The sequence below is a fragment of the Haliotis rufescens genome, unplaced genomic scaffold (assembly GCF_023055435.1).
Source record: "Haliotis rufescens isolate VD_foot unplaced genomic scaffold, xgHalRufe1.0.p SCAF_15, whole genome shotgun sequence".
NCBI classification, from domain to species: Eukaryota; Metazoa; Mollusca; class Gastropoda; order Lepetellida; family Haliotidae; genus Haliotis; species Haliotis rufescens.
Genome location: NW_025963835.1, coordinates 26813783 through 26827037, shown reverse-complemented (window position 1 = coordinate 26827037; position 13255 = coordinate 26813783). Strand labels below are relative to the sequence as shown.

General features: G+C 41.6%; 1 protein-coding gene across 1 annotated transcript; it reads right to left on the bottom strand.

Moving 5' to 3' along the window:
* Nucleotides 1-1640: 1640 nt before the first annotated feature.
* Nucleotides 1641-3109, bottom strand: LOC124140260 (uncharacterized protein K02A2.6-like). Its single transcript, XM_048395864.1, has 2 exons — nucleotides 2158-3109; nucleotides 1641-2065 (listed from the first exon to the last, which is right to left on the bottom strand). The coding sequence occupies exons 1-2, from the start codon at nucleotides 3107-3109 to the stop codon at nucleotides 1641-1643; spliced, it is 1377 nt and encodes a 458-aa protein (XP_048251821.1).
* Nucleotides 3110-13255: the final 10146 nt, after the last annotated feature.

Sequence of the window (13255 nt, the reverse complement as noted above, 5' to 3'; positions counted from 1 at the left end):
CCGCCGTCATATAGCTGGAATATTGCTGTGTGCGGCGTTTAACAACAAACCAACCAACCAATCATGACTTCGGTCGATTGAAGGTGGTTATGAAACTTAATATCTCGCCCTAACACGGTATGATAAATTTCCTTTCAAAAAGTTAATGCAGTGTTAAAATGGTGGCTAAATGGACAATCTCAATCGAGTCAAATTCGTGAATGAAAAGGATTGAAATGATGAATATATGTACTTACATTGAAAAACGACAAGGCAAGCATTAAGCTAAGCTCCATGTACGGATATCGGGCAGGTTTCTCTCCTAGTTTTTCCATTGCAGGTGAAATACAGCGTGCTGCTGTGTGACGGGACAGCTGGTGACTATCATACAATTGCAAATAATTAGGCCTGAGCAAATTACCTTTTTGCCCATATTTTTCAGACGTAATAGATTCGCATTTATCTCTTTGCGTTCGCTCCTTATTCTTATTATCACAGAAAAAATGAAAAATGCAGAAATGACTAAATGGGGGGGGGACATGCTGCGAACAAGAAATATATTGTGACTGTTATACACCAAATTAATGTGACATGATTTGGTTTGTTTGTTTGTTGTTTAACGCCGCACTCGGCAATATTACAGCTATATGACGGCGATCTGTAAATAATCGAGTCTGGACCAGACAATCCAGTGATTGACATCATGAGCATCGAGCCACGTAATTGGGATTGATGACATGCATCAACCAAGTCTGCGAGCCTGACCACCCGATCCCGTTAGTCGCCTTTAACGACAAGCATAGTCGCCTTTTACCCGAGACCCGTGAAGATCCGGGTTAGAATAGGTCTTCAGCAACCCATGCTTGCCGTAAAAGGCGACAATGCTTGTCGTAAAAGGTTGGTTGGTTGGTTTGTTGTTTAACGCCGCACTCTGCAAAATTCCAGCTATATGACGGCCGTCTGTAAATAATCGAGTCTGGACCAGACAATCCAGTGATTAATATCATGAGCATCGATCAACGCAATTGGGATCGATGACATGCATCAACCAAGTCAGCGAGCCTAACCACCCGATCCTGTTAGTCGCCGTTTACGACAAGCATAGTCACCTTTTACGGCAAGTATGGGTTGCTGAAGACCTATTCTAACCCGGAATCTTCACGGGTTGTCGTAAAAGGCGACTTACGGTATCGGGTGGCCAGGCTCGCTGACTTGGTTGATGCATGTGATCTGTTGGTATACTATTTTAATGACGTAGAACACATCAGGGTTACATACAAAAGTAAGAATGTGTGCAGTTATAACGGAAAAGGATTACTCTCGTAACATCCCCCTTTTCTTCCAAAAGTTAAGTAATATTAAAATACTGGTATATTGTGGCAGATAGGTTGAGAATAATGTACAGATTAGTTTCTTTTAAAAAGTCAAACTGCTTTATAAAACTTAACATGTTAACTAAGTAAAGTCTCTGTGGAATGTCTCTGAAATTCCTATAGACAAAATACCATACTGAGAACACAACAATGCTCTTTTTGCGTTTGAAGTCAAAATGAAACACTTCACAAATCGTGCTCATTCCTTGGCACAATTAGTAGGTAACAAAGTCTTTCAGTTTGGTTGGTGGTTTGACTGCTCTTGTCCTGGTGGTCTTGATGCTTTCCTTAAGGAAGCTCTGCTGGTACTGGTGGCGATGAAGGAGGTGGTTTCACAACAGGCGATGTCTTGGCAGCAGTTGTCTTTTTCGCTGTTATGTGAGAATCTGGTTCAATTTCACAAGTAACTTCCGGCAACTGTTTTGGCGGTGTAGTTTCAGACGTTGATCTAAGAAACTTGCGATTGCACCTGTACTCTTTACCATCAATGTCAACAATGTATGACCTTGTCGACACTTGTCTGACGCAAGTCCCGTGATGCCATTTACCCGTTGTGTCTGAAGGCACTGGTTGAACACGTACTGGTTGACCAACTGTGAGTTCAGGTAGTTGCTTAGCATGACTGTCGTAATAGAGTTTAGCCTTTCTGTGCTTGAGGGCTTTCTTGGAACTGACACTGTCAACAACCTCAGGTTTCAGAAGTTGTGTAGCAACTGGGAGAGTATAATTCTTTGTACAGGGCTACTGTCCATACCTTCAGTAGGGGTATTACGCCATTCCAGGATTGCTTTCCATGGGTTTTTGCCTTCTCGTTGTGTCTTTTTGATCAGATTCTTTGCAATCTTTACAGCTGATTCGGCCTTGCCGTTTGACTGACTGTGATAAGGCGATGTTGTGACATGGCTAAATTCCCAGTCCTTGGCAAACTGAGCAAACTCTCGTGATGTGAGTTGTGGACCGTTATCCGACACTACGGTATCTGGTATGCCATGTCTGCTAAACTGTGCCTTCATACACTCAACAACAGATGTGGAAGTTGTGTTTGTCAGCTTGTCAACTTCCCAGTAGTCTGAATGATAGTCTACTTGAACAAGATATTCCTCATTATGTAGAGTGAAAAGATCCACACCAATCTTACTCCACGGACGTTCAGGCACTTCATGTGACACTAAGGTTTCCTTCTGCTGTTTGGGCCTCATCTCTGAACACACTGTGCATTGACCAACATGGTCTTTAATGTCTACAGTCATATTTGGCCAATATACAACATCACGTGCCCGGCTTTGGATGCATGCTTCGGCTTCAAGATGGCTTCCATGAAGGCGCTGAAGCATTTCACTTCGCATTGCTGGCGGATTCACAATTCGTGATCCTTTGAAGAGAACACCATTCTGAACACTCATTTCCTCTCGGAATGTCCAGTAGTCTCTGACACACACTGGAGTGTCCTCACGTTGTTTTGGCCAGCCGGCTAAGATGGTGGACTTGAGAGTCTGGAGATTGACGTCTTGTTGAGTGAGACGCTGAATTTGATCGAGGCGCTGATCTGTGACAGTGATACATTCTGCAGCGTTGATATTCTCCAGTTCACTGATGAAGGAAATGTTCTCCGAAACAGCAACGATTTCATAGTCTTTCAAAGTCGGCTCTATCTTCCTGAGTGGAAGTGAGGCTCGCGACAGGAAATCTGCAATGTACATCTCTGTGCCCTTCTTGTAGCGGACATCAAGGTGGTACTTTTGCAGACGTAGTATCATTCTCTGTAGCCTTCTGGGAGAAGAGAGAAGAGATTTCTTGAAGATAGTCTCAAGTGGCTTATGATCGGTTTGTACATTGATCAGCTCACGACCGTACACATATTGATCAAAGTGTCACAGCCGAACACCACAGCTTAGCATTTCTTCAATTTGTGCGTATCGCTGCCCTGTAGGAGTAAGGGATCTGGATGCGAAGCACACAGGTTGACCATTTTGAAGCAAGGTTGCACCTAGCCCTACTTCACTTGCATCTGCTTGTATGTTCACTTCTTCACGCACATCATAGTATCTGAGCACAGGAGTGTTACTCACTAAAGTCTTGATGTGCTCAAATGCAGCTTCATGCTGTGTTTGTCAACACCATACTGCGTCATTGTCCAGGAGACGTCGCAGAGGTTCACAGGCATCTGACAAACAACGTAAGAATTTCGCCAGATAATTGATGAATCCAATGAAGCATTGAACAGCTTTCTTGTGAGTTGGCTTGGGCATCTCTGTGATAGCACACACTTTGTCAGGGTCAGGTTTGAGACCTTCTGCTGTTAGAAGATGACCAAGGTAAGGTATTGCTGACCTCCGAAGTCGTAGTTTTGTCTTGTTCAACTTCAGGTTGATTGATGTGGCTCTTTGCAGTAGACTGATGAGATTTTGGTCATGATCTTGTGTGGCCTCTTCAATTGTGTCTCCACAGCCAAACACAAGAATGTCATCATGAATTACATCTACACCAGGTAAACCTTCCAGAACTTCATGCTGACGTCTCTGATATTCTTCTGGGGCTGTTGCGATGCCAAAGTATCGTCCTAGAGGAGTCCAGGAGGTAGTTAGGTAGCTACTTGTTTCATCCAGTTCTACTTGCCAAAATCCATCTTTGGCATCCAATGTTGAGAAGACTTTGGCTGTTCCAAAACGAGGAAGCACTTCATCAATTGTAGGAATCTGGTAGTGTGAACGTTTCAATGCCTTATTCAAGTCTTTTGGATCCAGGCATATGCGAATCTTGTTTGGCTTCTTCACAACAACCATACTGCTGATGCAGTCAGTTGGTTGAGTCACTTTTGCCAACACACCTTTGTCAACAAGTTCATTGATTTTTTTCTTCACTTCACTTTTCATATCGACGGTGTTTCGACGAGGTTGATGCTGTACAGGTTTAACTGTTGGATCTACATCAAGATGGTAGGTTCCTGGCAAGCAGCCCAGTCCTTGAAACACATCACCATACTGGTTCATGACTTGTTCAAAGGTCAGAGGAGTAGCTTCACTGCTCACACTGTGAATGCTGTCATCAACTGTGACTGTCATCAATCCTAAAGACTCACAAGTTTCAGCTGATAGCAGTGGCTTCTGTGCACCCTCAAGGACTTGAAATTCCAGCACATGAACCTTGCCTTTTACCTTGCACTGAAGTGACACTTTACCAAGGGGTTTCATTGATGAACCATTATATAACTTGAGCTTTGCGTTGCTCTCTTCGATTACAGGGTTTCCATCTTGAGCAATGTAGCTCAAATCTTTGTAGCTGACAAGATTGCATGTGGAACCTGAATCTAGTTGACATTCAATGTCTTGAATCCACTTGGACCCTGGATAGTGTAAGTTCAGAGAGACAAACCACTGTTTGCCCTTGGATTTCACTGAGCCAACAAAGTGTTCATTGTAGAACACAGCCACATCAGAACTCTCTTCACTGTCCTGATGCACCGTACCGCACAGTCTCTCGTTTTCTGAACTTACACACACTGGCAAAATGGTGTAATTTTTACAGTTAGAACACTGTTTATCATAGGCAGGACACTTGGTTCTGTCTTTCTCGTGTTCCTTTGCACAGTATTTACACTTGATCAGGTCCATTTTCATTTTAGGCTCAGCAGACCTTGACACCTTGTGTGACTTGCTGCGTTTGTCATATTTGCTGTGTTTTCTATGATTTAAGGCATGGACTGTTTCTTCTTTATTTGTAGTGTGCAATGTAGTCTGCATGGCTTGTAACTGTCTTTTTGACACTTTACTGGCTCTACATGTGTCTATAGCATGTTTCAAATCTAGTCCAGATTCACGAAGCATTCTGGCTCTAGCACCACTATCTTTAGTACCCAGAACAATTCTATCTCTCACAAGATCATCACGTAATTGTCCGAAATCACATGTGGATGCAAGGTGTCTTAACCTAGTCACATACTGATCAAAAGTTTCTGACTGTTCCTGATCTGCAGTGTTGAACACATAGCGTTCATAAATCACATTTCTAGCTGGCTTAAAATGTGCCTCTAAGCTGTCTAAAATGGCTTTAGCTTTCTTTCTATCTTCTTCAGATATATCAAGATGTTGATAAACTTTAAAGCATTCCTTGCCCATAAATGACAATAAAGTTGCCACGTTAATTTCATCACTTTTCTCTGTCAACTCTGTAGCGACAACGTAATTGTCCCATTGAGATCGGAAAAATGTCCAGTTTCAACATAAATCACCCTTAAAATCCATAGGAGCGGGCACAGGGAAATGACTGGCTGCCAAAGTGTCTCAAACGTACACTTTAAACTTTGAATTCAAGTTTAGGACTTGTTTAACATGGAGCGTTCAAAACATCAATGTTTTAAACCACGTGACTCGTGTGTATGAACGACGAAGTCTAACTGTTCAACTGACGAGTGCTTCGAAGTTTTTTCTTCAATGCAACTGGCCCTCAACAGGCTTTTTATTGATAAATGTTACACTCACGAGTCAGTAAAGTCATTGACAATGGGGTTTAAACCCGAAATTAGCGTTTTGTTTCCGCCAACATCGCTCCACTACTGACACCATGTTGGTATACTATTTTAACGACGTAGAACACATCAGGGTTACATACAAAAGTAAGAATGTGTGCAGTTATAACGGAAAAGGATTACTCTCGTAACATGATCGATCCAAATTGCGTGGATCAACAAACGTTCATATAATTTACATTTGTATTAACATAGGAAAATGTCTTTATAATATATGGACATGTTTTTGATAACAGAATCATTTCTGGTAGATAGAACACTGATAATGTTTTTAACAGATTGTTGCACATGATAACATTCTGGAATTAAATTGTCCCTACTACTTTTATAAAAAGGACAAATTAACAAAAAATGGTATTCATTTTCTATTTCATAGATGTTTCATTTCATACATTAACTAAACGATAACTCTGTGGTTGTATTAAATCGAGTTTTCTGTACATTTAGATTATGGCTTAAACAATGGAATTTACATAAAGCTCTAAAAAGAACTATTTCACATGCTAAAGTAGACAGATATTTTTCTGGTTCGAGTAGTGATTTATAAGATGAATAAACATCAAGGAAAGAAGAATTGGTGATTTTGTAATGCCAGTTTTGGAATTCTATATCTTTACATCGTTGTTTGAATAAAACCATTACGCATTTCATATCGCCGCAATCCTGAGACAACCACGCATATGAAAACCCAGTTTAAAACAATAATTTTCTTATGTAAGAAACCCAGTTAGTTTGACCATTTTCGTCAAATACTTTTAACATATGGTAACAGGCATACGGATATCTTGTTTCATGTGATCTAAGTAGTCGACACCAGTACTTAATACAACGACTGTAATAGTGAACACATAGATCTCCTAGAATTGCATTTGTTGATGTTCTTTTACCAACGGAAAGAACACTTTTAAAGAAATTGCTCTGAACCTCTTCAATGTTTTTTGTCCCCCCGGCATATAATGCGGGGGATATAGCTATTGGCATGTCCGTCCGTCTGTCTGAATCGTTTCCGGAGCAGAACTCCGAAACTGTTAAAAATTTCTTCATCAAAGTTTGTATTTATATCACTTAAGTGGTGAAGTTGTGCCTTTTGCTATTTTGGAATTTTAGACATTTTTATTTTTTTACGTTTCCATGGCAACAAGTTGGACATAGGTTCTATAAGGGTGGTGTTCATTTCCGGAGCGTAACTCAAAAACAGTTAAATACTTTCTTACAAAACTTTGCATGTCTACCAGGCACATACTGAGGTGGTGCCTTTTGCTATTTTGGAATTTTATTATTTTCTTTTTACGTTTCCATGGCAACAAGTTGGACTTGGGTTCTATGGGGTAGAGTTCGTTTCCGGAGCATAACTCAAAACCCATTCAAAACTTTCTAACAAAACTTTGCATGTCTGTCAGACTCATGCTGAACTGGTGCCTTTTGCTATTTAGGAATTTTAGATTTTTTTATTTTGTACGTTTACATGGCAACAAGTTGGACTAAGGTTCTATAAGGGTGGTGTTCGTTTCCGGAGCGTAACTAAAAACTTTTAAATACTTTCTTACAAAACTTTGCATGTCTACCAGGCACATACTGAGCTGGTGCCTTTTGCTATTGGGGAATTTATAAACATTTTTATTTTTTATGTTTCCATGGCAACAAGTTGGATTTAAGTTTTAATATAGGGTGGGTTCACTTATGGAGTATATAACAAATAAACTGTTGAATATTTCCTTGCCAAACATTGCATGTCTATATATAAAGCACATACTGAACTGGTGCCATTTGATATTCAGGAGTTTTAGAAATGTTTATTTCAGAATTTCCATTGCAGCTATTTTGACATGGGCTAAGATTTGGTTTGTTTGGTTGGTTTGTTGTTTAACGCCGCACTCAGCAATATTCCAGCTATATGACGACGGTTGTAAATAATCGAGTCTGGAACAGACAATCCAGTGATTGAGATCATGAGCTTCGATCCACCCAATTGGAATCGATGACATGAGACAGCAAGCCTGACCACCCGATCCCGTTAGTCACCTTTTACGACAAGCATGGGTTGCTGAAGACCTATAATTCTACCCCGGAATCTTCGTGGGGCTAAGAGAAATGTTGGGTCAGTTACCTGGTTTGGGACCATAACGTGTTAAAATGGTCGGGGCATATAGATGACTTTGTTGACTATACGCTTGTTTAGTTATTGTTTCTTGTAATTTGTCATTTGTTTGTGACCTGTGAAGATCCGGGGTAGAATAGGTCTTCAGCAACCCATGCTTGCCGTAAAAGGCGACTATGCTTGTCGTTAAAGGCGACTAACGGGATCGGGTGGTCAGGCTCGCTGACTTGGTTGATGCATGTCATCGATCCCAATTGCGTGGATCGATGCTCATGATATTAATCACTGGATCGTCTGGTCCAGACCCGATTATTTACAGACCGCCGTCATATAGCTGGAATTTTGCTGAGTGCGGCGTTAAACAACAAACCAGCCAACCAGGGAACCCGGGTCTTCGGCGTGACGAGCGAACGCTTTAACCACGAGGCTACCGACCGCCCCTCTGAGCCATATAAAAGAACAGGAGCAATCTTTGAATCAAATTTTTTAGCAGTAGTAGAAAATGGGAGAGATGGGATTTTTTAAAATTATATTTAACACGGGAAAAGTAGCTTACCTTGCTTGATGGTTTGTTGGTTTGTTATTTAATTGCATGGATCGATGCTCATGATATTAATCACTGGATTGTCTGGTCCAGACTCGATTATTTACAGACCGCCGTCATATAGCTGGAATATTGCTAAGTACGGCGTTCAACAACAAACAAACAAACAGTCTTTTGTCATGATAGGTCTTCAAAAGGTGTAGTGCAGCATGTTTTAGCTGTAAAGTTAGATTTGAATTCAGGATCAGTTGTCAAAATAGGACAAGTTTTGCAATTTGTTGTGCCACATAAAAAAATACTGCACAAAATTAATCATTGACCAGGGAATAACCTCGAACGGGGAGTAGATATTGCTTCGTCTTTTATCATTTCTCACTGAACGTCCCTTTTTCCAGATGACTATATCAACAGATGTAGACGTTATCACAATGATTGTTCAGAGGTGAAGGTGAGGTGAAATGGGGTTTAACGTCGCGTCCAAGATTATTGCACTTGTATAGCGACGTGCATGTACGTGTGTGTGTTTGTGTGGCTGCTTGTACTAGTCCGGACTGATGCCGATTTATAGTGCTAGTTCACTGAGATACCATGCCGCAGTTTAACATGAATACCCCACTCAGACACAGTATACTGACTCCGAGCCGACCAGTCCTTGTTTTAGCCCCTTAATGCCGAGCGCCAGACAGGGTAACAACAAGTACCATCTTTAAACGTCTTTTGGTATGACGCGACCGGGGATCGAACTCACTCCGCTCTCCCGGCGGACGCTCTACCACTAGACCACGGAGGCGGTCGATTGTTCAGAAGTACTGAGTAAAATTACGTCTATGACTATATTACAATAGATCATTCGGTTGTGTCGTTCCAGTGGAAGCATTGCACATAATGAATAAACACTATATCTATTAGCTTCTCAAGCATGGTTTTAATTAACAGTTCTAATTAGTTTGTTTAATCCACGTGCAAAAACATCAGTCACACAAAAGCCGAAAAAAGGATATTCCATAAAGCCATCAGTTTATCGAGTGCTTGGCTCGAGTAATCAAAGACCATTTGATTTTTTATTGAAAATTCTCATGTTTATTAATCCTATTACAACACAGTTTAAGCTTTGCCATCACAACCACAACGTCTTTGTGAACGGGCCCTGAATTTGCCACACTAACGGCAGACTACCCAATCGTACCATCTCATTGTGATCCCATTGACGTAAATATTATGTAGGGGTGGTCGGGTAGCCTAGTGGTTAAAGCGTTCACTCGTCATGCCGAAGAAAAGGGTTCGATTCCCATGAGTACATTGTGTGAAGCCCATTTCTGGTACCCCCCACCGTGATATTGCTGGAATATTGCTAAAAGCGGCGTAAAACCATACTCACTCACTCACTAATAATTATGTAACACTATCTTAGCTCCTGAACAGCCTTTGATATGCTTAGGAGCAGTTGACCCGTGAAGATTCCGGGGTAGAATAGGTCTTCAGCAACCCATACTTGCCGTAAAAGGCGACTATGCTTGTCGTAAACGGCGACTAACGGGATCGGGTGGTCAGGCTCGCTGACTTGGTTGATACATATCATCGATCCCAATTGCTTAGATCGATGCTCATGATGTCAATCACTGGATTGTCTGGTCCAGACTCGATTAGTTTACAGACCGCCGTCATATAGCTGGAATATTGCTGAGTGCGGCGTTAAACAAATAACAAACAAACAAAACTTAGGAGCAGTTATGCTTTCAGGGTCAGTGTGGTGAGATTTAAACACACTCGGACTTTTAATGCTTTCGTTTGTTGCCAAGGCAAAGTGACAGCGCCCACAGATGGGATGCATGTCTGTGAATCCGACACACGTGTCCTGTGCACAATGCACGGGTCACAAATCAGGTGATTGGTTGGTTGGTTTGTTGTTTAACGCCGCACTCAGCAATATTCCAGCTATATGACGGCGGTCTGTAAATAATCGAGTCTGGACCAGACAATCCAGTAATTGACATGAGCATCGATCCACGCAATTGGGATCCGTGACATGCATCAACCAAGTCAGCGAGCCTGACCACCCGATCCCGTTAGTCGTCTTTTACGACAAGCATAGTCGACCCACGCAATTGGTTGGTTGGTTGTATTGTTGTTTAACGCCGCACTAGTCAATATTCCAGCTAAAAGACGGCGGTCTGTTAATAATCGAGTCCGGACCAGACAATTCAGTGATTGACATCATGAGCATCGATCCACGCAATTGGGATACGATGAAAAGCATCAACCAAGTCAGCAAGCCTGACCACCGGATCCCGTTAGTCGCCTTTTACGGCTAGCATGGGTTGCTTAAGACCTATTCTCTCCCCGGATCTTCACGGGTACATTTGGCCCTATACAGTAAGAGTGAGTGAGTGAGTATGGTTTTACGCCGCTTTTAGCAATATTCCAAAAATATTACGGCGGGGGACACCAGAAATGGGCTTTACACATTGTACCCATGTCGGGAATCGAACCCGGGTCTTCGGCGTGACAAGCGAACGCTTTAACCACTAGGCTACCCGACCGCCCCGTATACAGTAAGAGGCGACTTAGGTGATCTGGTGGTGAGGCTCGGTGACTTAGTTGACTGCGTGTCATAGCACCCCAACGGCGTGAAGCGTTACTCATAATATCAATCACTGGTATGTCGATCATACAATGTATGTACAGGCCGCCGTCATGTAAGTGGATGAGTGTGGAGTTTAACAACAAACAAACCTCAAGTCGAGGTATACAAACGTTATAATAACCTGATAACCGCTGAAATGTGTATGAAAATCGTATGTATAACCTGGTTCGATTATTTCTGTTGATTTTTCCATCACAAGGGATACTTATTTCAAATCATCATCTATTAAGGATCTTTTTAATAGAATAAGTTCTCATTTAATTATTGCCTTTTTAAAAGATATTGAACTCATTGATAAATTTTGAGACGTGTAGATAGTTATATTTTATAATATTTGTAGTGTATAATTTGTAACTAAGATGGTTAGTGTGTATCTTCAAAGGGGGTTGAAGTTGCGTAAAATTATTGTCCCCCAGAGAGGAAATGTAAGACCACATCCTTCTAAGTACCTTTATTCATGCCACAGTTTTATTCATAGTATCTTTGTTATTTTAATTGATGGCCAAAATCCGTATCATCGCCAGCAGCTAAAGGGATGGTGTAAATCCTGCTGGGGAACCGTGCAGGGAGCAGAAGTAGGTAAATCCCCACGGTCCCTAGTGAGGTGGCCTAACATTGGTTGCTGGTGATCTAAAGCCCATTTTTATATTGTATTGTTGAATGATAATGTATTCTGAAATACTGCCGATGTGGCGTTAAATTTTACTCACTCGAATATTGCTGAGTGTGGCGTTAAACAACAAACAAACAAACAATAATATAATATAATACAAAACGCCAACGCCAGAGAATAACCAGTCTCGATTATCCGCCGAATAGATTCCATTTGGCGTGAAAGAAAAATACTGGTGAAAATTATATAAATGGATCACTGAAAATCGGCCATGACCCCAGGTGTTCGGGAAAAGGGGAAAGCATGTCCTGCTCCACCGACAGCACCCACCACTCAAACAATTTGGATAAAAAAAGTAAGTGTTTTTTTGTTGCCTGACGCTGCACAGCAGTACTCCCAGCATACGCTGTAAAGAAGTCTTGCCCTGAAAAGTTACAAAATTGCTTGCCATTGTCCTTGGCACGGTCGTGATGTTGGACAAATGTAGCAATGTCAACTATCGATAACTGCGAACCTGGCCTCTTTTTGTGATAAGTAGTTAGAAGGATTGTTGTTATGTACGCGAGAGAGAGGGAGTTACCGTGACAATGACAGCATGCATTTTCATATTTAGGAGTCACCAACTACTCTTGTTGACGAGATGAAAGAAAGGATTTTTTATAGTCAAGGGTAATTCCAAATAGAATCACTTAAGCTTTACAAAACATTCAAGCATCACACTTGTTATCAACTAATCATCCATTTTAAAATCCGTCGTTGTTTCTCAAACAAGTGATCTATCCTAGATGAACCCGTCTTGTATGTATAAATACAGTGTGTGCGATAAATAGTCATTACTGTGCTGAAAGAGGTTTCCACTCTGGGTTTATAATAAATCGATGTGTAATGTTTCTTCGACCCTTAACGTGAGACAAAGCACTAAAACGATTCACAACTCTCCATAAATGAATAGTCACTATTGTTAATGGTAAACTTCAAATACGGAGAACTTACAATTTGCATCTTCATCGTTAGGTAGCCTCGAATCATACACATGTGTAATAAACTGCATCAGAACAGGACAGAGTGAGTCTTGCTGATTCCAAAGAGGCATCGTGTTGTATTGATATTCTGAAATCATGACTATGCTTGGACTTCATGTGATACTGTTGCTGTCCGACAAAATGTCAGATGATGTTGGCGTCGGGCCGGCCATCCGAGCTCAGGACGCTGCCGAATGTCTTGTCCATTGCTATCGGAATGTCTCGTGTTCTGCGGTGTTCTTTAACAGCGTAGATCAGCGCTGCTTCCCGTCGTTGAAGGTATACGAGACGGGCACCACACTGGCCGACAACCCTGGAGTACTGCATTACGGGATTACTTCACGTAAGTGTGAACTAAGTGTGTACGTTTATTATCCCCCGCCAAACAAAGTTGGCGGGGGATATAGAAACGGCTCCGTCCGACCGTACGTCCGTCTGTCACATTTCGTTTCCGAGC

Excerpts from the sequence above, each read along its gene's own strand:
- LOC124140260 (XM_048395864.1), bottom strand. The coding sequence starts at position 3,109 with ATGATACTACGTCTGCAAAAGTACCACCTTGATGTCCGCTACAAGAAG. Across the intron at positions 2,066-2,157 it reads CAAAAAGACACAACGAGAAG|TTGCTACACAACTTCTGAAA; the intron begins GCAAAAACCCAT and ends ATACTCTCCCAG.